The sequence below is a fragment of the Scyliorhinus canicula genome, chromosome 18 (genome assembly GCF_902713615.1).
Source record: "Scyliorhinus canicula chromosome 18, sScyCan1.1, whole genome shotgun sequence".
Lineage (NCBI taxonomy): Eukaryota > Metazoa > Chordata > Chondrichthyes > Carcharhiniformes > Scyliorhinidae > Scyliorhinus > Scyliorhinus canicula.
The window spans coordinates 68,541,261-68,566,848 of NC_052163.1; the positions used below are offsets into that span (position 1 = coordinate 68,541,261).

General features: G+C 45.0%; 1 protein-coding gene across 6 annotated transcripts in view; it reads right to left on the bottom strand.

Annotated features, from left to right (window-relative positions):
- Nucleotides 1-25,588, bottom strand: part of si:ch211-250n8.1 — a 201,965-nt gene that overhangs the window by 33,168 nt on the left and 143,209 nt on the right. For 5 of the 6 annotated variants that reach the window (XM_038776618.1, XM_038776619.1, XM_038776616.1 and 2 more), the window contains 4 exons: nucleotides 21,621-21,817; nucleotides 20,128-20,173; nucleotides 18,312-18,377; nucleotides 16,696-16,755 (listed from right to left, as the gene is read on the bottom strand). In XM_038776618.1, coding sequence (XP_038632546.1) covers nucleotides 16,696-16,755; nucleotides 18,312-18,377; nucleotides 20,128-20,173; nucleotides 21,621-21,817 — 369 coding nt within the window. The remainder of the gene's footprint in view (nucleotides 1-16,695; nucleotides 16,756-18,311; nucleotides 18,378-20,127; nucleotides 20,174-21,620; nucleotides 21,818-25,588) is intronic. The other variant, XM_038776617.1, reaches the window with a different exon arrangement.

Genomic DNA, 25,588 nt, shown 5'->3' on the forward strand with positions numbered 1-25,588 from the left:
TGGCTTCCCAGAGAATCCTAGGATAAATCCCATCTGGCCCAGGGGACTTATCTATTTTTACACTTTCCAAAATTGCTAACATCTCCTCCTTGTGAACCTCAATCCCATCTAGCCTGGTCGACTGTACCTGAGTATTCTCCTCGGCAACATTGTCTTTCTCAATGTGTAAACACTGACGAAAAATATCCATTTAACGCTTCCCCTATCTCCTCTGATTCCACACACAACTTTCCACTACTATCCTTGATTGGCCCTAATCTTACTCTAGTCATTCTTTTGTTCCTGATATACCTATAGAAAGCCTTAGGGTTTTCCTTGATCCTGTCCGCCAATGACTTTTCGTGTCCTCTCCTCGCTCTTCTTAACTCTCCCTGTAGGTCCTTCCTGGCTAACTTGTAACTCTCAAGTGACCTAACTGAGCCTTCATGTCTCATCCTAACAGAAGCCTTCTTCTTCCTCTTGACAAGTGCTTCAACGTCCTTAGTAAACCACGGTTCCCTTGCTCGACAACTTCCTCCCTGCCTGACAGGTACAAACTTATCAAGGACACGCAGTGGCTGTTCCTTGAAAAAGCTCCACATTTCGATTGTACCCATCCCCTGCAGTTTCCTTCCCCATCCTATACATCCTAAATCTTGCCGAATAGCATCATAATTGCCTTTCCCCCAGCTAAAATTCTTGCCTTGCGGTATATACCTATCCCTGCCCATTGCTAAAGTAAACATAACCGAGTTGTGATCACTATCACCAAAGTGCTCACCTACATCTAAATCTAACACCTGGCCGGGTTCATTACCCAGTACCAAATCCTTGTTGGCCTGCCTACATACTGTGTCAGAAAACCCTCCTGCACACACTGCACAAAAACTGACCCATCTATAGTACTCGAACTATAGTATTTCCAGTCAATATTTGGAAAGTTAAAGTCCCCCATAACAACTACCCTGTTACTCTCGCTCCTGTCGAGAATCATCTTTGCTATCCTTTCCTCGACATCTCTGGAACTATTCGGAGGTCTATAGACAACTCCCAACAGGGTGACCTCTCCTCTCCTTTTCCTAACCTCGGCCCATACTACCTCAGTAGACGAGTCCTCAAACGTCCTTTCTGCCGCCGTAATACTTTCCTTGATTAACAATGCCACCCCCCCCCCCTCTTTTACCATCTCCTATGTTCTTACAGAAACATCTAAATCCTGGAACCTGCAACAACCATTCCTGTCCCTGCTCTACCCATGTCTCCGAAATCGCCACAACATCGAGATCCCAGGTACCAACCCATGCTGCAAATTCACCCACCCTCTTCCGGATGCTCCTGGCGTTGAAGTAGACACACTTCAAACCAGCATCTTGCTTGCCGGTGCCCTCTTTCGAACTTTTAACCCTATCCCTGACCTCACTACTCTCAACATCCTGTACACTGGGACTACAATTTAGGTTCCCATCCCCCTGCTATGTCCAAACATTGCCAAGGTGTGACGAGAAGGAAGTGGAAGTCTTTTTCATTTCATTTGAGAAGGTAGCTAAACAAATGAAATGGCCACAGGACATGTGGGTATTGCTGATTCAAACAAAGCTGGTAGGTAGGGCTAGTGAAGTGTTTGCATCACTACCGGAGGAGGTATCTGGGTCGTATGAGGAGGTGAAAAAAATCCATCTTAGGTGCACATCAACTACTGTCTAAAGCTTACAGACAAGGGTATATAAATGTAAGGAAAGAATTTGGTCAAACAAACATGGAGTTTGAAAGGCTCAAACAGAGTAATTTTGATGGGTGGATAAAGGCTTTCTTTTTCAGACCAAACGTATGAAGCTCTCAGAGAAATTATACTTTTGGAGGAGTTTAAAAATCAAATTCCTGATGTAGTGAGAACTCATGTGGAAGAGCAGAGGGTTAAAACTGCGAGATTAGCAGCAGAAGTGGCAGACGATTGTGAATTAGTTCATAAATCAAAGCTTGGTTTCCAACATCAGTTTCAGCCTGTGAGGGATAGAAACTGGGGACATGAGAAGTACTCAAGTGGTAAAGGTAAAGATGATCTGATGGGAGATAATGAGAGTGTACCTCAGATTAAAATAAAAAATCCAGGAGGGTGGAAGAGACATGAAAAGTTTCATAGAACATAGAATATAGAAAAATGCAGCACAGAAGAGGCCCTTCGGCCCACGATGTTGTGCCGAACCTTTGTCCTAGATTAATCATAGAATTTACAGTGCAGAAGGAGGCCATTCGGCCCATCGAGTCTGCACCGGCTCTTGGAAAGAGCACCCTATCCAAGGTCAACACCTCCATCCTATCCCCATAACCCAGTAACCCCACCCAACACTAAGGGCAACTTTGGATACTAAGGGCAATTTATCATGGCCAATCCACCTAACCTGCACATCTTTGGACTGTGGGAGGAAACCCACGCACACACGGGGAGGATGTGCAGACTCCGCACAGACAGTGACCCAAGCTGGAATCGAACCTGGGACCCTGGAGCTGTGAAGCAATTGTGCCATCCACAATGCTACCGTGCTGCCCTTAAGAACAAATTAATCTATACTCCATCATTCTACCATAATCCATGTGCCTATCCAATAGCCCCTTGAAGGTCCCTAATGTTTCCGACTCAACTACTTCCACAGGCAGTGCATTCCATGCCCCCACTACTCTCTGGGTAAAGAACCTACCTCTGACATCCCCCCTATATCTTCCACCATTCACCTTCAATTTATGCCCCCTTGTACTGGTTTGTTCCACCCGGGGAAAAAGTCTCTGACTGTCCATTCTACCTATTCCCCTGATCATCTTATATACCTCTATCAAGTCTCCCCTCATCCTTCTCCGTTCTAATGAGAAAAGGCCGAGCACCCTCAACCTTTCCTCGTAAGACCTTATCTCCATTCCAGGCAACATCCTGGTAAATCTCCTTTGCACCTTTTCCAAAGCTTCCACATCCTTCCTAAAATGAGGCGACCAGAACTGCACACCTCAGATTAAAATTGGCCTTACCAAGGTTTTGTACAGCTGCATCATCACCTCACGGCTCTTAAATTCAATCCCTCAGCTAATGAACGCCAGCACACCATAGGCCTTCTTCACAGCTCTATCTACTTGAGTGGCAATTTTCAAAAATCTATGAACATAGACCCCAAGATCTCTCTGCTCCTCCACATTGCCAAGAACCCTACCGTTAACCCTGTATTCCCCATTCATATTTGTCCTTCCAAAATGGACAACCTCACACTTTTCAGGGTTAAACTGAATCTGAAACAGCTCTGCATCCTATCTATGTCTCTTTGCAGCCGACAACAGCCCTCCTCAATATCCACAACTCCACCAATCTTTGTATTGTCTGCAACTTTATTGACCCACCCTTCAACTCCCTCATCCAAGTTATTAAATCACAAACAGCAGAGGACCCAGAACTGATCCCTGCGGTACACCACTGGTAACTGGGCTCCAGGCTGAATATTTGCCATCCACCACCACTCTCTGACTTCTATTGGTCAGCCAGTTCGTTATCCAACTGGCCAAATTTCCCACTATCCCATGCCTCCTTTCTTTCTGCATAAGCCTACCATGGGGAAGCTTATCAAATGCCTTACTAAAATCCATGTACACTACATCCACTGCTTTACCTTCATCCACGTGCTTGGTCACCTCCTCAAAGAATTCAATAAGACTTGTAAGGCAAGACGTACCCCTCACAAATCCGTGCTGACTATCCCTAATCAAGCAGTGTCTTTCCAGATGCTCAGAAATCCTATCCCTCAGTACCCTTTCCATTACTTTGCCGACCACCGAAGTAAGACTAACTAGCCTGTAATTCCCAGGGTTATCCCTATTCCCTTTTTTGAACAGGGGCACGACATTCGCCACTCTCCAATCCCCTGGTACCACCCCTGTTGACAGTGAGGATGAAAAGATCATTGCCAACGGCTCTGCAATTTCATTTCTTGCTTCCCATAGAATCCTTGGATATATCCCGTCAACCTCAAGTTTTCAAAATGCCCAACACATCTTCCTTCCTAACAAGTATCTCCTCGAGCTTAAGAGTTTGTTTCACACTGTCCTCTCCAACAATATGGCCCCTCTCATTTGTAAATACTGAAGAAAAGTACTCGTTCAAGACCTCTCCTATCTCTTCAGACTCAATACACAATCTCCCGCTACTGTACTTGATCGGATCTACCCTTGCTCTAGTCATTCTCATATTTCTCACATATGTGTAAAAGGCCTTGGGGTTTTCTTTGATCCTACCTGCCAAAGATTTTTCATGCCTTCTCTTAGCTCTCCTAATCCTTTTCTTCAGTTCCCTCCTAGCTATCTTGTATCCCTCCAGCGCCCTGTCTGAACCTTCTTTCCTCAGCCTTACATAAGTCTCGTTCTTCTTCTTAACAAGACATTCAACCTCTCTTGTCAACCATGGTTCCCTCACTCGACCATCTCTTCCCTGCCTGACAGGGACATACATATCAAGGACACGTAGTACTTCTTCCTTGAACAAGTTCCACATTTCACTTGTGTCCTTCCCTGACAGCCTATGTTCTCAACTTATGCACTTCAATTATGGTCTGACAGCATCGTATTTACCCTTCCCCCAATTGTAAACCTTGCCCTGCTGCACGGACCTATTCCTCTCCATTACTGAAGTGAAAGTCACAGAATTGTGGTCACTATCTCCAAAATGCTCCCCACTAACAAATCTATCACTTGCCCTGATTCATTAACAAGTACCAAATCCAATATGGCCTCCCCTCTGGTCGGACAATCTACATAATGTGTTAGAAAAGCTTCCTGGACACACTGCACAAACACCACCCCATCCAAACTATTTGATCGAAATATCAACGTCGTTGATACCAATGTGCACCATGACTTCTGGCTGCTCACCCTCCCCTTTCAGGATCCTGAAGACACAATCCGAGACAGCCCTGGCCCTGGCACCCGGGAGGCAACATACCTTCCGGGAGTCTCGCTCGTGACCACAGAATCTCCTATCTATTCCCCTAACCATTGAACCTCCTATTACTATTGCGTTTCTATTCTACCCCCTTCCCTTCTGAGCCGCAGAGCCAGACTCAGTGCCAGAGACCTGGCCGCTAGGGCCTTCCCCCCGGTAGGTCATCCCCCCCAACAGCATCCAAAATGGTATACTTGTTTTGATGGGGAACGGCCACGAGGGATCCCTGCACTGTCTGCCTGTTTGTTTTCTTTCTCCTGACTGTCACCCAGCTACTCTTGAGGAGCTAGAGTTGGGTGCACTTCACGCAGGTATAGTCAGTGGGGACACCAGTGGTATCCCTCACCACCCACATCCTACAGGAGGAGCATGCAACTGACCTAGCCTCCATCCCCTCCTACCTTACAGAATATAGCTGCCCTGTGGACCAACTGAACCTCCGACCTCCAACTCTGCTCCCAGTCAGCTGCACCCTCTGTAAACCCCTGGCTCCCTTCTCGCTCTTTGCGGAAATGAAATGAAAGGAGCACTTTGCTCCCTCCTCACCTAACTCCCTCAGTCACCAAACTCTGACTATAGCACTCAAATGCACCCAAATTCAGCACTCCCTCAGTCACCAAACTCTCACTATAGCACTCAAATGCACCAAATTCAGCACTCCCTCAGTCACCAAACTCTGACTATAGCACTCAAATGCACCCAAATTCAGCACTCCCTCAGTCACCAAATTCTCACTATAGCACTCAAATGCACCAAATTCAGCACTCAGTGCAAACAAAGTCTGCACTGTAGCTGGATCCCTTTTATACTGTGAATCTAGCCTCTGAAAACTGGCCTAATCCGATGAACTAATTAACAAGCTCCAGCTGCAAGTAGAACATTTGTTTAAAGCTGATTGAAAATTCACCTTCTTCTAACCCAAAGAGCAACTTTTAAGTTAATTAACTAAATAAAAGAAAGACTAGACTTTAGATATAAATGAACCCTTATACTCCCTCAGTCACCAAACTCTCACTATTGCACTCAAATGCACCAAATTCAGCACTCAGTGCAAAAAAACCCACAAATATTTCAAATGTTTTCACTGCAATAAACTAGGCCATGTAAAGTCACAGTGGTGGTAGTTGAAGAAAAGCACTGGGAAGGATGATGTGGTGAAACAGGATAAGGGAGTGAGGTTTGTTAAAGTGGCAAAGGAAAGCCCAAGTGAAGCGAAGGAGGTGCAAAAGATTGTACAGCCTGACCAAGAGGTGATTGATAAGAAGGTGCCAGATGTCTTTAAAGAATTTACTTGTGTGGGTAAAGTTTACTCATGTGTATCAGGAGGAGCAGGTAAAGAAGTCACAATTTTAAGAGTGACGGGAGCTGGTCAATCTTTAATGGTAAGAGATGGAAAGGAGGTGTTGCGAGTTGCACATGAGGTGGGAGGTCATTTGGGAATCAGGAAAACCAAGCTAAAATCCAGAAACATTTTTATTGGCCTGGACTATATAAAGATGTAGTTAAATTTTGTCAATCATGTCACATATGTCAAGTGATATGGAAAGCTCAAGCAGTGATAAAACCAGCGCCCTTAATACCCATTCCAGCATTTGAGGAACATTTTACAAGGGTCCTAATTGATTGCGTAGGACCGCTTCCTAAAATGAAAAGTTGGAATCGATATCTTTTGACGATAATGGATGTGTCTACTAGGTTTCCAGAGGCCATTCCAGTACGTAATATTACAGCTAAAATGATTGTGGAGGAGTTACTTATATCCTTTACTAGATAGGGACTGCCCTCAGAAATACAATCGGATCAAGGATCAAATTTTACCTCAAAGAAGTTATGGATAGCTTAGGAATAAAACAATTTAAATCAACTGCGTACCATCCAGAATCGCAGGGAGCGTTAGAAAGGTGGCATCAGACATTGAAGACAATGTTGAGGGCTTATTGTCACGATTATCCAGAGGATTGGGATAAAGGAATTCCATTCGTACTGTTTGCACTTAGGGATGCACCTAATGAGTCAACCAAATTTAGCCCTTTTGAACTAATTTTTGGTCATGAGGTAAGAGGACCACTTAAATTGATTAAGGAAAAATTGGTGAGTGAGAAATCGGAAATTACATTATTGGATTACGTGTCAAATTTTAGGGAATGATTAAATAGAGCAAGTGAATTGGCTAGACAACATTTGGAAGTTGCACAAAATGTAATGCAACGGGTAGCGGACGAGAAATCCAAAGTTCGTACTTTTGACAGTGGAGACAAAGTTTTAGTGTTGTTACCAATGGTAGGTGAACCTTTAAAAGCAAGGTTTTGTGGACCTTATCAGATTGAAAGGAAATTAAGTGAGGTGAATTATGTGGTTAAAAACACCAGATAGAAGGAAAACTCACCGAGTGTGTCATGTGAATATGCTTAAAAGGTACTTTGAAAGGGAAGGAGAGAAAAAGGAGGTTTTAATGATTCTAACTCAAAATGATGAACCGAATCCAGATGACGGAGAATTTGACATACCTCAAATTAAATTGGAAAATTAGGATGTTCTTAAAAATTGGGATAAATTGTTGAGTTACCTTCCAGAGGAAAAACGGACTGACCTGAAAGTTATTGATATCACATGGGCAGGTTTGTAGAGATAAATTGGGAAGTACTGAAATGGCTATACATGATGTTGATGTGGGAAATGCTGTTCCAATCAAACAACATCCATACCCGGAACAGCTTCCAGATCATGGGCCCTAACTGCATTCTATTCACCATGGATGTGCAATTCCTCGACACCTCCATCGACACCAGGATGGCCTGAGAGCTCTTCACTTCTTTCTCGAAAAGAGACCCGGACAATTCCCATCAACCACCACTCTCCTCCGCCTGGCTGAACTAGGTCTATCTCTCAACAACTTCTCGTTTAACGCATCTCACTTTCTCCAAATCAAAGGTGTAGCAATGGGTACTTGCATGGGTCCGAGCTACGCTTGCCTTTTTACGGGGTATGTGGAACATTCCTTGTTCCAAACCTATCCGGGCCCCCTCCCACAACTCCTTTACCGATACATTGATGACTATTTTGGTGCCGCGTCATTCTCTCGCCCAGACCTGGAGAAATTCATCAACTTCGCTTCAAGATTCCACCCCTCCATCACTTTCATCTGGTCCATCTCAGACACTTCCCTTCCCTTCCTTGATCTTTCTGTCTCCTTTTCCAGCAATAGACTATCCACTAATATCCACTACAAGCTCACTGACTCCCACAGCTATTTATACTGCAGCTCTTCGCACCCGACACCCTGTAAGGACTCCATCCCTTTCACCTCCGTCGCATTTGTTCCGATGATGCCACTTTCCAAAAAGGTGCTTCGAAAATGAGTTCCTTCTTCCTCAACCGTGATTTACCACCTACAATTGTGGACAGAGCTCTCAACAGTGTGCGGTCCATCTCCCATGCCATTACTCTCGCCCCCTCCACTCTCTCCCAGAACAAGGATAGAGTCCCCCTCGTTCTCACATTTCATACCACCAGTCCGTATGCAAAGCATAATCCTCCGCCATTTTCGCCAACTCCAGCGTGATACCACCACCAAACACATCTTCCCTTCACTCCCTCTGTCAGCATTCCACAGAGACCGTTCCCTCCGAGACAATCTGGTCCACTCCTCCACCATACCCAGTACCTCTCCCATCACAGATGGCACCTTCCCATGCAATCGCAGAAGGTGTAACACTTGCCCCTTTACCTCTTCCATGCTTAGCATCCCAGGCCCAAAACACTCATTCTAGGTTAAGCAGCGTTTCACTTGCACTTCTTCCAATTTGGTCTACTGCATTCGCTGCTCCCAATGTGGTCTCTATACCAGAGAGACCAAACGCATACTGGGTGATTGCTTTGCTGAGCATCTTCGGTCTGTGTGCCTGACCTTCCAGTTGGTGCTATTTTAACAAAAGACCCTGCTCCCATGCCCACATGTCTGTTCTTGGCCTGCTGCAATGTTCCAGTGAAGCGTAACGCAAACTGGAGGAACAACATCTCATCTTCCGGTTAGGTATGCTACAGCCTTCCGGCCTGAACATCAAATTCAAAAACTTCAGATGATCAGCTCTACCCCACCCCGACCCATTTGTTTTCATTTCATTTTAACTGTCTTTTACTATTTCTTTCTTTCTTAATATGCATTTAATTCCCCCCCCGCCACAATCTTATCCTCCTTTCCTTCACCTTGTCCTCTTTGCTTCCCCCTTCCCCTCCCCCCACACCTACAGTTCATCCTCTGATGTTAGTTTCCCTGCTGTTTGACCTTTCACATCTTTTGTCCTCTCTGGGGACTGCCATTGGCACTCTTTCCCCTTGGTTTCTGTGGTCATTAGCACCCGGTTTCCCTGGGTTTCAGTCCAGAAGGAGGCCATTCGGCCCATCGGGTCTGCACCGGCTCTTGGAAAGAGCATCCTACCCAACCCACACCTCCACCCTATCCCCATAACCCAGTAACTCAAAACTAAAGGCAATTTTGGACACTAAGGGCAATTTAGCATGGCCAATCCACCAAACCTGCACATCTTTGGACTGTGGGAGGAAACCGGAGCACCTGGAGGAAACCCACGCACACAAGGGGAGAACGTGCAGACTCCGCACAGACAGTGACCCAAGATGGGAATCGAACCTGGGACCCTGGAGCTGTGTAGCAATTATGCTAACCACTATGCTACCGTGCTGCCCCGATTCTGTGGCTATGACTCATCTTTTATTCTCACTCGTGTATAAATATTTCCCACTTTCTCTGTCCGTTAGCTTTGACAAAGAGTCATCGGACTCTAAATGTTAGCTCTTTTCTCTCCCTACAGATGCTGCCAGACTTGCTGAGATTTTCCAGCATTTTCTCTTTCGCTCCAAACAGACTTAACAAAGAGATTGAGAGTATGCTTAAAAATGGCCTAATTGAAGTGGTTTGCAGCCAATGGAGCTCACCCATAAGAAAAAAACCAGACGGTACCCAACGGTTGTGTGTGGACTATAGAAAGGTTAATGCAGTTACAAGAACGGACTCTTATCCTATCATATCCTATCCCACGCTTGGAGGATTGCATTGAGAAAGTGGGACAATCAGCTTTTATTTCCAAACTGGATTTACTTAAAAGGTTACTGGCAGGTACCTTTATCCGAAAGGGCGAAGGAGATTTCAGCTTTTGTGACTCCAGATGGTATATACCAATTCAAAGTTATGCCATTTGGCATGAAAAACGCCCCAGCCACATTTCAATGGTTAACTAACAAAGTTGTTTCAGCATTACGGTATACCACAATTGTGCGGTATACATCGACGATCTGGTAATTTTCAGCCAGACATGGAAAGAACATTTGAAACATCTGATGGAGTTATTCGATCGACTTCAGGAGGTGGGTTTGGTGGTAAACCTAGCCAACAGTGAATTTGGAAAAGCCCAAGTCACTTTCCTTGGCCATACAATCGGACAGGGTCGAATGGTCACACGGGGTGTGAAACCAACAATTATTGAGGAGGTTTCAATACTCTCAAGACAAAGGGAAATGCGATTTGTTGGCATGAGTGGATTTGATTGAACATTTGTGCAAAAGTTTTGCAGCGTGATTGCTCCACTGATGGACTTGCTGAAGAAGCGTAACAGCACGGTAGCATGGTGGTTAGCACCAATGCTTCACAGCTCCAGGGTCCCAGGTTCGGTTCCCGGCTGGGTCAATGTCTGTGCGGAGTCTGCACGTCCTCCCCGTGTGTGCGTGGGTTTCCTCCGGGTGCTCCGGTTTCCTCCCACAGTCCAAAGATGTGCAGGTTAGGTGGATTGGCCATGTTAAATTGCCCGTAGTGTCCTAAAAAGTAAGGTTAAGGGGGGGTTGTTGGGTTATGGGTATAGGGTGGATATGTGGGTTTGAGTAGGGTGATCATTGCTCGGCACAACATCGAGGGCCGAAGGGCCTGTTCTGTGCTGTACTGTTCTATCTATCTATCTATAAATTCCAGTGGACAGCGGAGCGTCAACAGGCATTTGACTGCCTGAAAGCTGTGATAACCAATGCTCCTGTGTTGGAGAATTACAAGAATTACAATCTGTGATCAGATTGAACTGAAGTATCTGACTTTAAAGAGAAATGCCGAGGCGTAGAGAAATGGATGGATCGTGCAGAGGCCTTCTTGTTCAAAGAGACTATCAATCGAGAACGATTTCAGTTGCAGGAAGAAAAACGGGAAAAAAATGGACTATATTATTATACCTGTTTGCGTGTGTTGTTTTTTGAACAGAAAAAGTATATTTACTATGTGCATTTCTTAAAGGATAGTGAAAAGATGAAAACTAAAACCATCTTGAACATAAGAATTAGGAGCAGGAGTATGCCATCTGGCCCCTCGAGCCTGCATCACCATTCAATGAGATCATGGCTGATCTTTTGTGGACTCAGCTCCCCTTTCCGGCCCGAACACCCTTAATCCCTTTATTCTTCAAAAAACTATCTATCTTTACCTTAAAAACATTTAATGAAGGGACCTCTACTGCTTCACTTGATGGTCTATTTTGTTTTCTTGGGGGGAGGTGGCATGTGAGAGTACCTTTAAGAAATTGGTGTTTATAAATGGGTGTGTATATAAATATCTGTAGTGAGAGTACCTTTAAAAAATGGGTGTTTATTACTGCAGTGATGTCAGAGAGTGGGTGAAGCTGAGCTGTCTGTCAGCTTTTTACTTTTGTTTTTGAGCAGGCTGCAGGGTGTGTTTTAGTTTCGTTTTCAGTGTTGGAGCTGAAGCCAGACAAAGCAGGTGTACTAATGTTCCCTCTGCCATCAAAAGACTATCTCTTGATCATTTGGTGAATTCAGAATTATACATGTTCTCAGTAGTGAATGTAAACCTAATGTGCTTCTGTCGAAAGGTGTCTCTTCTGGATGTTGTTTGGGAAGTTATTAAGCATTACTTTGTGTTGTATTCTTTGGGGGTTGTATTTGAATTAATGGCTGCTAAGATGTTCACTGTATGTTTCAAAAAGGTTAACTTGAGTTCATAGAATAAACATTGTTTTGCTTTTAAAAATACTTTTCCATATCTGCTGTACCACACCTGTAGCGTGGGCCGTGTGCTCCCCATACCACAATCTATTAGAAGTTGTAGGTCAGGTGAGTTCCATGATACACTTTGGGGTTCTCTAAACCCTGGCCCATAACAAAAGGAAGATAGGAAAAGTTTCTTTCAATATATATAAACATAAAAAAACATTGGACCACTGGAAAATGTGGCTGGAGAAGTAATAATAGGAAAAAAAGAAATGGCAGACGAACTGAATAGCTACTTTGCATCAGTCTTCATGGTGGAAGACACCAGTGGGAGGCCAGAGCTCCAGGAGAACCAAGGGGCAGAAGTGAGTGCAGTGACCATCACAAAGGAGGAGGTTCTGGGAAAACTGAAAGGTCTGACTGTGGATAAATCATTTGGACTGGATGGACTAAACCCCAGGGTTCTAAAAGAGATAGCTCAGAAGATTGTGGAAGCATTGGTGATGATCTTTTAGGAATCACTGGCGGCAGGAAGGGTGCCAGAGGCTAATGTAAGACTCCTATTTAAGAAGGGAGGGAGGCAGAAAATGGGAAATTACAGGCCGGTTAGCCTGACTTCGGTCACTGACAAGATTTTAGAGTCCATTATTAAAGATGAGATCGCGGGGTACTTGGAAGTGCATGGTAAAATAGGACTAAGTCAGCATGGCTTCGTCAAGGGGAGGCCATGTGTGACAAATCTGTTAGTTCTTTGAGGAAGTGAAAAGGAAGTTAGGCAAAGGAGAACCAGTGAACATGATTTATTTAGATTTCCAGAACGCATTTGATAAGGTGCCACATAGGAGACTGTTAAATAAGTTAAGAACCCATGGTGTTGAGGGTAAGATCCTGGCATGGATAGAGGATTGACTGACTCGCAGAAGGCGGAGATAAAGGGTTTTTTTTCAGGATGGCAGCCGGTGACTAGTGGTGTGCCTCAGGGGTAGGTGCTGGGACCACAACTTTTCACAATATACATTAATGATCTGGAAGAAGGAACTGAAGGCACTGTTGCTAAGTTTGCAGATGATCCATAGAGGGGTAGGTAGTAAATATGAAGCAGACGGGCTGCAGAATGGCTTGGACAGGCTAGGAGAGTGGGCAAAGAGGCAGATGGAATACAATGTGGAAAAGTGTGAGGTTATGCACTTTGGAAGGAGAAATGGAGGCACAGACTATTTTATAAATGGGATGATGCTTTGGAAATCAGACGCACATAGAGACTTGGGAGTCCTTGTTCACGATTATCTTAAGGTTCACGTGCAGGTTCAGTCGGCAGTTAAGAAGGCAAATGCAATGTCAGCATTCATGTCGAGAGGGTTAGAATACAAGACCAGGGATGTACTTCCGAGGCTATATAAGGTGCTGGTCAGACCCCATTTGGAGTATTGTGAGCAGTTTTGGGCCAGGTATCTAAGGAAGGATGTGCTGGCCTTGGAAAGGGTCAAGTGGAGGTTCACAAGTATGATCCCTGGAATGAAGAGCTTGTCGTATGAGGAACGGTTGAGGACTCTGGATCTGTACTCGTTGGAGTTTAGAAGGATGATGGGGGATCTTATTGAAACTTACAGGATACTGCGTGGCCTGGATAGAGTGGACGTGGAGAGGATGTTTCCACTTGTCGGAAAAACTAGAAGCAGAGGACACAATCTCAGACTAAAGGGACGATCCTTTAAAACTGAGGTGAGGAGGAATTTCTTCAGCAAGAGGGTGGTGAACCTGTGGAACTCTTTGTCGCAGAACGCTGTGGAGGCCAAATCATTGAGTGTCTTTAAGAACATAGAACAGTACAGCACAGAACAGGCCCTTCGGCCCTCGATGTTGTGCCGAGCAATGATCACCCTACTTAAACCCACGTAACCCGTATACCCGTAACCCAACAATCCCCCTATTAACCTTACACTACGGGCAATTTAGCATGGCCAATCCACCTAAGACAGAGATAGATAGGTTTTTGATCAATAAGGGGATCAGGGGTTATGGGGAGTAGGCAGGAGAGTGGGGATGAGAAAAATATCAGCCATGATTGAATGGCGGAGCAGACTCGATGGACCGAGTGGCCTAATTCTGCTCCTATGTCTTATGGTCTTTTGGAAAGAAAAATCCACGTGGAGGCCCGACCAGGCCTCCTCCAAGACCCGATCCCAGGAGCGCCCAAGGAGGGAACAGAGCACGGGACCCAGCCCAACCTGCCTCAGGAAGCCTCTACCCACGATCTCGGACCCCCAAAACAGCGAAGACCCTGCACGAGGACCTGAACGCGCCAGAAGGTATTCCCATGCTCACAGAATGCCGGGACCCGTTCGGAGCGCAAACATGCCCCCCTGCAAACCCACTACCTTAACCAGCGCCCGGGACCCTGCCAGACACGACCCAGGAAACGTAACCTGGGACCTGGTCCCCGCCAGGGTCCCGGCCCACGCCAGACGCAATCACCTACCTTCCACAAGGGCTGACTTCTACCATCCAGCTGCAGCCGCCGACCGAAGAAGCGAGGGAAATGTGGCCATCTGCAGGTGAGACTGAAGCATCGCGATTTCAAGACTCCTCTACCCAGCATACTCTTGGCAAATGTCCAAGCGATCGCAAACAAGCTGGATGAACTTAATGCCAGACTTACCTCTCAGAGAAGAAAGAGACTGCTGTGTGCTCTGTTTCACAGAGACATGGCGCATCCCCGTCTCACCGGACTGTGCCATACAACCTAAAGGCTTCTCAATTCATCAGGCGGATCACACCACGTCATCAGGCAAAGCGAAAGGTGGAGGGGTTTATCTCCTCATCAACTTCTCCTGGTGCTTGGATGTGGTGACCCTGGCGATCTACTGCTCCCGAGACCTGGAATACCTGACCGTGAAGTGCCGCCCATACTATCGTCCACGTGAGTTCACTTCAGCCATTATCACAGCGGCCTACATCCCACCCCAGGCAGAAGTGAACAAGGCACTGGACGAACTGTACACAGTTATAAACAAGTACAAAACAGAACACCCGGAGGCCTTGTTCATCGTGGGTGGGGGCTTCAACAAGGCCAACCTCAAGAGTGTACTGTCAAAATCCCACCAGTACATCTCCTGTCCCACCAGGGGTGACAACACTCATGACCACTGCTACTCAAAATCAAGGGCGCCTACAGTTCCATCCCCCGACCGCACTTTGGGAAATCTGACCATAAGACGGTGCTCCTTCTCCCAGCATATAAGCAGAAACTCAAGTGGGAGACCATGAAGGTCGTGCAGTGAAGGTCCCAGGAAACAGAAGAACCCCTACGTGACTGCTTAGAGACAGTGGACTGGTCCATATTTAAGAACTCAGCGACCAACTTAAATGAGTATGCCACCACTGTCACAGGCTCTACCGGGAACCTCTGTATCTCCTTTCTGGAAAAGTCTCGAACCTGCACATATCAAAATATTTCCCCCTGCTCCAGCCCATACTTTGCTCTCAGCTCCTTCAATCCTACAAACTGACCTCCAAGAAACAAATCTTTTAATGTCCTAATTCCTTTCTCCTCCCATCTCTGAAAATTTCCACTTCCTTGCCAGCTAAGAAGGTCATGCATGGCTGGTCCGAGGAAACAGAAGAGCTCCTACGTGACTTCTTAGAGACAGTGGACTGGTCAATATTTAAGAACTCAGCGACCAACTTAAATGAGTATGCCACCACTGTCACAGACTTCCATCAGCAAACGTGTGGACGACTGCATGCCAAAGAAAGCAGTACGTACGCTCCCCAATCGGAAATCATGGCTCAATCGCAAGATTGACTCCCTACTGAAGGACAAGTCTGAGGCATTCAAGTATGGCAGCCCCTACCTGTACAAGAAATCCAGTACGACCTCCACAATGCCACCCGAGATGCCAAAAGAGAATATCAGATTCTTTTATTTCCTTTTCTTTTCATGTACTTAACGATCTGTTGAGCTGCTCGCAGAAAAATACTTTTCACTGTACCTCGGTACACGTGACAATAAACAAAATCCAATCCTTAGTGTCCAAAGGGGTTGGGTTGCTTGGTTACGGATATGGGGCGGAGGTGTGGGCATAAGTGGGGTGCTCTTTCCAAGGGCTGGTGCAGACTCGATGGGCCGAATGGCCTCCTTCAGCACAGTGGTTAGCACCGTTGCTTTACAGCACCAGGGTCCCAGGTTCGATTCCCGGCTTGGGTCACTGTCTGTGTGGAGTCTGCACGTTCTCCCCGTGTCTACGCGAGTTTCCTTCGGGCGCTCCAGTTTCCCCCCCACAAGTCCTGAAAGATGTGCTTGTTAGATGAATTGGACATTCTGAATTCTCTCTGAGTGTACCCAAGCAGGCGCTGGAATGTGGCAACTAGGGGATTTTCACAGTAACTTTGTTGCAGTGTTAATGTAAGCCTGCTTGTGACACTAATAAATAAAGATTCTGCGCTGTAAACTCTATGTCTACGTTTTCTTTTCACAGTCGGGGATTTGAGGAAAGATTTTTTCGCCCAGAGGGAGAATCTGAAAGGGTAGTTGAGGCAGGAAACCTCACAATCTTTAAAAAGTATTTGGATGAACATTTGAAATGTCATAACATTCAAGGCTATGGGCCAAGTGCTGGGATTAGTGTAGATTAGAGTAGGTTTTTTTTTCCGTGCAGGCTTGATGGGTTGAAGGGCCTCTTCTGTACTGTATGATTCTATGGAACATTTTTTGTCTTATCTATAGATAGAGCAGCAATTACCTGTGTTGAGTTGTTTTTTATACAGATCACTTCTGTTTCTTTTACATCGAATAACACCTCCTAACAGAGACAAACATGGTGAACAAAGATAAAATTAATAAGCATGAATACATGTTGCAAGAAGATACTATTTCTTTGGAAGTTTCGATGATTTCCTAGATTTCTTGAGGTGAAAATTAAAGTTGATAGGGATTAATTCTTGTTCAAAGGACACTTCTATTGCCTTCTCTAAGAATGTTTTACTGGTGCATTTATCTGTGCAGACAAGTCTTATTCAATATATCCAAAGGCAGCTATAACCATACTATTTTGATTTGATGGACTGTTAATATAATAACCGATAAAGAGAATGCTGTCCTGTGGGTTTCTCTGTACTGCGGAGCTGAGTGAGATTGGGTTGGACTGAGTTATTTATATTGGGTTGGATCAAGACAAGTAGTTTGGATTGAGATGGATTAGTTGGGTTGGGCTGAGTAGCATCAGGTTGGTTGGGACAGGTTAAATTAGGTTAGATTTGGGTATGTTGGACAGGTAGTTGGTGGCTCCAATTACATTGTTGAGTATGGTTGCGGAGACACGAGAGCATGGGTTTTATACCTTTTTAGACATTCTTTACCACTCGTCTTTACTCCTCCCACTATCCTGCATTCTGGCCTTTTCCTAACAAATAAAGTTTATTCAAGACCCTCAAAAGATTTACGTGGTGACTTTATTATCTGAAATGTTCGAGGAGTCTCTCCTGACTTTTAGAAGTGATAAGAGGTCATAGCCCTTTGCTAGTCAGGGACTCCTCACCCTATGGCGGGGGGTGGGGGGGGGAATTTTATGACTGCAAATTCCTTTCCCCCAATAATGGCTTGATAGCAGCAGTTGGACAAGGAACAAAGATCTGGGGTGCAATTCTCCAGCCTCGTTCCACTTTTGCTCAAGCGTAACGAGGTCAGTGAATAGCGGGAGAGACCGAAAACTAGGTCCATGCCAGGTGCCAAACAGTTTGCGATGCAACCGGCCTGGTCCTGTCGGTGAAATCGGGATCTCACCGTAGCGTGGCTAGAAACCAATTATCGCCACGTAAGCCTTATTTCCGTACAATTAACGGGAGCCACCCCAGATCCAATGGCCTCCTGTCATCTCTGACTTTGTCTATATAAATGTTTCTGGAACATTTGCCTCCAACAGTTCCTCTCCATTCACCTGAGGAAGGAGCAGTGCTCCGAAAGCTCGTGTTTGAAACAAACCTGTTGGACTTTAACCTGGTGTTGTAAGACTTCTTACTGTGCTCACCCCAGTCCAACGCCGGCATCTCCACATCATGACTTTATGAAGACTGCGATGGTGCCTAGTCTCTTGAGTACATTGCAGTTGGATCACCTAGGAAAGTTTTCTATCATGCTTTTAATTTGAGCCTTATTGATAGTGAAGAAGCATTCAGAGGTCAGGTGACAACCTCTCACCTCTTTCATGACTACAAATGCAGATCTGCTTTGTCCTTCTAATCTGCTATGCTGAAGATGCTATATAAATTCAGATTATTACAGTTGAGTCTGGTAGAAGAAGAATGTGACACGAGCACCATATTTTGTATCATGGAAACATTAATCTATGTATAATTTTACCTGTGGAGACAGGTTTTGATGCAGGACTTTTTCGATGCCCTCATCCAGCACTTCCTTTCCACCATACTGCAAGAACAAATTACATTCAGTTATTTCTGCCCCACACCCCTCAAGGTCTTTGATACACAAACAATAAAGGCCAAACCCATGGAGCACTCTCACAGTTTACAGTAATAGCAGTTAAGGTGAAGTTAAACTGATACTGTACTGTTAGAGCTCATACAAACTACCACACTTTACAGTAAGAAATACACTTAACACTTGTACTGTACTGTACTGCAAGTGGTAACTCCAGCAGTATTTAATGTACAGTAATATGCACAGAATTAAGGCTTAATTTCCTGTATGTCCTATATTAGCAAATAGCTTAATGCTTTACGTTAATTTTCTGCCTGTGCATGTACCATCACCACGTAAAAACAAAACACTAAAATAATGCAGACTAAACACATGCCGCTGTGCAGAGAGACCTGGGTGTGCTAGTGCATGAGTCACAGAAAGTTGGTTTACAGGTGCAACAGGTAATTAAGAAGGGAAATGGAATTTTGTCCTTCATGGCTAGAGGGATGGAGTTTAAGACTAGGGAGGTTATGTTGCAATTGTATAAGGTGTTAGTGAGGCCACACCTGGAGTATTGTGTTCAGTTTTGGTCTCCTTACTTGAGAAAGGACATACTGGCACTGGAGGGTGTGCAGAAGAGATTCACTAGGTTAATCCCAGAGCTGAAGGGGTTGGATTATGAGGAGAGGTTGAGTAGACTGGGACTGTACTCGTTGAAATTTAGAAGGATGAGGGGGGATCTTATAGAAACATTTAAAATTATGAAGGGAATAGATAGGATAGATGCGGGCAGGTTGTTTCCACTGGCGGGTGAAAGCAGAACTAGGGGACATAGCCTCAAAATAAGGGGAAGTAGATTTAGGACTGAGTTTAGGAGGAACTTCTTCACCCAAAGGGTTGTGAATCTATGAAATTCCTTGCCCAGTGAAGCAGTTCAGGCTCCTTCATTACATGTTTTTAAGGTAAAGATAGATAGTTTTTTGAAGAATAAAGGGATTAAGGGTTATGGTGTTCGGGCCGGAAAGTGGAGCTGAGTCCACAAAAGATCAGCCATGATCTCATTGAATGGCGGAGCAGGCTCGAGGGGCCAGATGGCCTACTCCTGCTCCTAGTTCTTATGTTCTCATGACACACAAAGGAAAGTGATTCCTGGCAGTAGGTGATATATGGATTATAATATTAACCGATTCAGCACTTAATAGCATTATGGCACTGTTAACCAATTCCATACAGACTATGAGTTGCATCAAGCTACATTTTGTACAATATTCTGGGTAAAACTGAATTTTGTCTGTTGCTCTTCTCCCTGTAACCTACATCAGCTGTTGATGCCACTGGCAGAAAGAAGGACAAGCCTCCCACAGTCCAAAGATGTGCGGGTTAGGTGGATTGGCCATGCTAAATTGCCCGTAGTGTAAGGTTAATGGGGGGATTGTTGGGTTACGGGTATACGGGTTTCGTGGGTTTAAGTAGGGTGATCATTGCTCGGCACAACATCGAGGGCCGAAGGGCCTGTTCTGTGCTGTACTGTTCTATGTTCTATTTATGATGCACCGTAATGATGCAGCCGAGATCTGTGAAAAGACAATCCCAATTTATTTGGTTCATAAAATCCAAGGTGAAAGCTCTCAAAATTGTGGATCAAAGAAAACGAACAAAAGGAAGTTCAAGGGTACATCCCCTGTCCTTTGCTCAGCAGCATGACCATAATGTTTCCAATATGAAGTCTGGATAACTTATTGCTAACTGTGCTTACCATCCCGATGTTCATCTTGCCCAAGTATCGGACTGAATACAGCAATCTGCAGGAAAAAAAATTCCTCAAAACTTCTGCAGTTAATTGTGTTCAGTTATGTTAATAATTAAAGCACTGTTTCTGTAACAGATGATTACTAAAATCTCTCTGAGCATCCATTATTCAGCCGCAAAACCAATAGACAAAAACTGAACTTTGAAGCCTGGACTACGGCAAGGGGGACCGGTTGAATGGAGGGAAAGGAGAGCCTGTTGCTGTTGCCAGTTGCTTGCAGGGGAGAGAGAGGAGATTGTTTGCCTGTAATTGCCACACCTGGGATTCATACTTGTCACTGGCTGCCTTTCTGTTTATCGGCTTGAAGTGGAGCAAGGAGCGGATTTCGGTTTGCCTGTTCCGGGCTGAAAGTGGAGTAGAATGGACTTGCTTTTGCAATTTTGTTGGTTGTGTTTTGTTGGGGGATTGTATGGTTATTATTATATTTTTGTTGTGTATTGTTATTTTGGGCTTAGTGCTGTGTGTTCGACAGTTGCGGCCTTCCCACTTCTGTGCATTGGGGGTTGAGGGGTTCTGTGCATTGGGGGTTGAGGGGGGGGGGGGGGGTGCTGGGTGTCGGTGTGTCCTTTTCCAGTGGTCTGTGTTGCTCATTTGGTTGCCTTTCCACTGATAGGGAGCTACCATTGGGGAGGAGGAGGAGGAGAAGTGGCCGTATGCTGTTTCCGTCTCTCGCTCTCTCTTTCCGCCAACGTGGGCTACCGTTCGGGATGGGGTGGTGCACAGTGGGTGGCTGTGCATGTGTGCTGGCTTGAAAGCTGGTGGTTTTGTATCTTCTAAAAGCTTTTGGCATATTACTTTTTTTCATGACTTGTGTTTTCCTTGCATGTTGCTGACGCTTTTGTATTTTTGAGCTGTCAATAACTAATAGGCCCCAGCCAATAGTATTCAGGCAAGTTATAACAATGGGCTTTTCCGTTTCTTCCTGGGAAAGTGGAGGGTATGGATGGGGAGAATACAACATCCAGTGAGATGGTAATAATAATCTTTATTAGTGTCACAAGTAGGGTTACATTAACACTGCAATGAAGTTACTGTGAAAATCCCCGATTCGCCACACTCTGGCGCGTGTTCGGGTACACTGAGGGAGAATTCAGAGTGTCCAATTCACCGAAAAAACACGTCTTTGGGGACTTGTGGGAGGAAACCGGAGCACCCGGAGGAAACCCACGCAGACACGGTGAGAACATGCTGATTCCACACAAATAATGACCCAAGCTGGGAATTGAACCCGGTCCCTGGCGCTGTGAAGCAACAGTGCTAACCACTGTGCTACCGTTCGCCCAGTATTAAACCAGGTCTCAGTGGGGTTGGGGGTTAGAATTAACCGGCCAGGCTGTACAGAGTGTGTGCCACAGCTTACAACCACACAGATTAAAACTGTGGCAGGGATCAAGGGCAGAGATAAGGGTATGGGGTTCACAATTTGTCAAGTTTCTTACCTGTCATCCCGCAAACTATCTTCTTTCATCACCTCATCTGATTTGTGATCACGTTGGAGCTGGAAGTTGGGAATCTCTTTTTGCATCAGTTGCAGATGAGGCAGCATGGGTCTATACACTGTTCCATCGTGCCATTTCCAGCGAATCATGTGAAAACTTAATGGTTTTCCTCGAAGTTTCTGTAAAACAGTATGAGCCTGAAGCCAATGACAGAAGAAAAAGCCTACGGTGAGAAAATCTGGATTCTTTCTCGTCACGTTCCAAATTTCCCTCAGAGATCCTCTCTTTATCCTTCTTTTGTCATGATCTCTTTTACTCCACAGAGTACCTCTGGTACCTCTCCAAAACTGACCCTTCTTCATAAGTGAACCTGAACAGTGAGCGAGGAACAGCAGGAGGCCATTTAGCTTCTCAAGCTTATTCTGCCATTCAGTTAGAGCACTGATGATTTGTACCGCAACTCTATTTCTGAGTCTTTGCTCCACATCCTTTGATAAATTTACCATCAATCTTGAAAGCCTGAATTAACCCACAGCCTTTCAAAGGAGTAGGGCCAAAGGGATGCTGCCTATGGATATTGCCAGAGATGGTGGGTGTGATTCTCCGGTCAGCCAGTCGTGTTTTCCAGCGCGATGTGCCCCTGGCGACAACGGGATTCTCCATTCCAGCAGTCGGCCAATGGGGTTTCCCATTGTGGCCACCCACACTGTTGGGAAATCCAAAGGCGTGGGTGTGCTGCCGGCGGACTGGAGGATCCTGCCGATGGAGAATTCTGCTGGCTGTGTTTTCCCAGCTTTCTCTGTTTTCCTGGCATATGGAATCCTGGGATATATAAATAAAGGCACAGAGTACAAAATCTTTATAAAACACTGATTTGACCTCAATTGGACTATTGTGTGCAGTTATGGGCAACACACTTCAAGAAGGCATTAGAAAAATGAATCATGAGAATTGGTCTGGGGATGAGAAACTTCAGCTACATAGCCAAACTGACAGGAGACAACTAAGTTTATTCTACTGTTATGGGTCAGGGTTTAGAGAACACCAAAGTATATCATGGAGTTCACCTGACCCACATCTTTTATTAGATTTTGGTTATGGGGAGCACAAGGGCCCACTTTACAGGTGTGATGCAACAGAGATCTAAAGTATTTTTAAAACATAATAATGTTTATTCTATGAATCCAGTTAACATGTTATAAACCCACAGTAAACATCTTATCAACTACTATTGACTTCCTTATTTCTATATGAACCACAAGCTGTTTCTTATATTGACCAAATGACCACACAACCAGTATATTAGTTCAAAAGACAGTTTGTTAATAAACACAAGACTTATATCTATACGCAAAGATGCACGCTGCTACGCACTAAACTATACCTAATGACTAAGATTACCTTTACTTAACTTTGGGGCGACTAGCTCTGTGCAGGAGATAAGGCCACGTGTCCACGTGGGTCGGTTGGAAGTCGTCAGGTTCGTCTTAGCTGGGCTCGTCCTTCAGGTTTCGATCGTGGGTCCTTGAATTTCACTAGTTGATGTGCTGCAATTGGTTGCACAGAGGCCGGTCCAAAAGAGGCCGAACTCTCGATTTGCAGTTCTTCTTATTCCCCTGGGTTTTCGCGCCCTTTGGGGCGGTGCTAGCTCCAGATCCAATGGATCGATAGGGTTTCGATCACCCTCACTGCTCCTGGCCAATTAGGGGGCAGATGCCTCGATGGCTAGGCGGGTTCTAGCTGTCATTGTCCCAGGCACGTATGCCTTTCCAAATCAGGGAAAGTAGCGCCGGTTAGTCTGCTACTGTTGCCGTTCCTTGATTCGAGTTCTATTGTCCTGGGGAAATGGTGATTGACCTTTAATAGGTGCAAGTTTCTGTCAGGTCTAGCCTCTTTGCACAATACACAGAGGCTGTGTACTTGTCTGTGGCCCAAGTTGACCGCAATTCCCATGGTCCTTTGCAGGTGGCTATTTTAGATGGCTACATTCCGTCCTCTTGATCCTGAACGCGAAGCATGGTGGATCACAGTATTGATCCCATGTCTATTTTGCTGGTTTTGGTCACCCTTTGGTCAGTAAATGTCCTACTCTGCTCTGTCCTGTCCTAAAGTCATTGCACAATCTCACCTAATTCATTATTACATACATTCATTAAATCAATTCACTACTAATGGCTATTTGAGTTCTAAAATTAGATTCATATAAAATATTTTAACTTAAATTCTTCCATCGGGCAGGAGATACAGAAGTCTGAGAACACGCACGAACAGCTTCTTCCCCACTGTCACCAGACTCCTAAATGACCCTCCTGACTGACCTCATTAACACTACACCCTGTATGCTTCATCCGATGCCAATGCTTATGTAGTTACATTGTATATCTTGTGTTACCCTATTATGTATTTTCTTGAATTTTGTTTAATTCCCTTTTCTTCCCATGTACTGAATGATCTGTTGACCTGCTTGCAGAAAAATATTTTTCACTGTATCTCGGTACACGTGACAATAAACAAATCCAATCCAATCCAATTCATATAAAGACAGTTGGTTTCTAACAAAACTTTCTACACTACACTCATGCTGCTACTTCTACATAAGAACTTATTTACAACACAAAATTTAAAACAGCAGCACCACATTCCTTCTCAAAGAACAAAGAAAAGTACAGCGCAGGAACAGGCCCTTCGGCCCTCCACGCCCGTGCCGACCATGCTGCCCGACTAAACTACAATCTTTCACACAATCTACAATCTTCTCCTTATCACATTTCATCAGTACAGAGGCACAAATGGCCCATTTTCGCAGCGGTTGTGACAATTGATTGTAGGTTGAACATTCTTATGATAGCTTTATAGAATTCCAATGAAGGGGGCTCGAACTGTGTATATAGGGGGCCTTCCATTTACGGAGTCGGAATGTGAGGATGACAATATATATTATCGCAATAAGGAGGAGAGCCTCTAGGTGGGGGTTTCGGTTTTGATCTCAAACAGTTGCTGGGTGGTATCCTGACTGGAGGTGGTCTGTTGTGTGGTGGCATTTGGGACTGGTTTATGTCCTAATCTAATTACGTGTATTACCAAATTACCTTTAGTGGGTGTCCCGGGGCAATTTTGTCCAATTGCTAATGTGTTCCCTGTACTTCTCTTTAAACATCCAATTTCGGGGTACCCTTCATTTGTAAGTTCCCACCAATCTCCTTTCTCAGTTGTGCTAATGTAACATTCTGATGTGGTCCCGTTGGGCTTTCGTTTATTGCACACAAAGAGGATGCTTCTATTGTGTTTGACCCATAGTGTCCCGTCCTCACATTCCCCTGAATCTGGGAGTTTATACCACAAGCCGCCGGTCTGTGGAGAGTCTTTGATGTTTTGTGCTCGGAGTTCGGTAAGTCCAGCGATGATCAATGTGAAGAATAGGTGTCCTGGATTCATCCTGCGGTGTGTCTGTTCTCTGTGTAATCCGAGGGAATCAAGCCTAGTGTCATCTCATTGTCGTTGGTTAATATCTGTGTGTATTAGTCTCTCTCTCTTAGTTCCAATTGCCCTTTATGATTGTCACCATGTGTGACTCCCCCATTTTGTTTTTAAAGAACAATTTTGAGAGGTACTAATCCAAGTGCCGTAATTCAACCGTTCAAGTGTCTCACAGCTTGTGTGGTCGATGCTAGGAGTGGGTGGATGCTTTCTTCAACCAGTCTCCATCTTTATAACAACCATGGGAGGTTGAGGATTTGATTAGCCAGCCGAATTTCAGGGCGGCCGGTTTTATAAAGTTTCGTCCCAGGGGCTCAGAGGTTGTAGCAGTGATCAACAACCATTGTGTTTAAGTGTAAATAGCATTTGGAAGCGACCCGATGTGGTCTAAAGAAAAGTGGAAGTAGTAAGGGTTTAGGCTGTGCAGCGAAAAGAAGGTTCAATTCCTGCCCAAATCAGTGAAGCATGTAGTAAACCATTCCAGGGAGCGT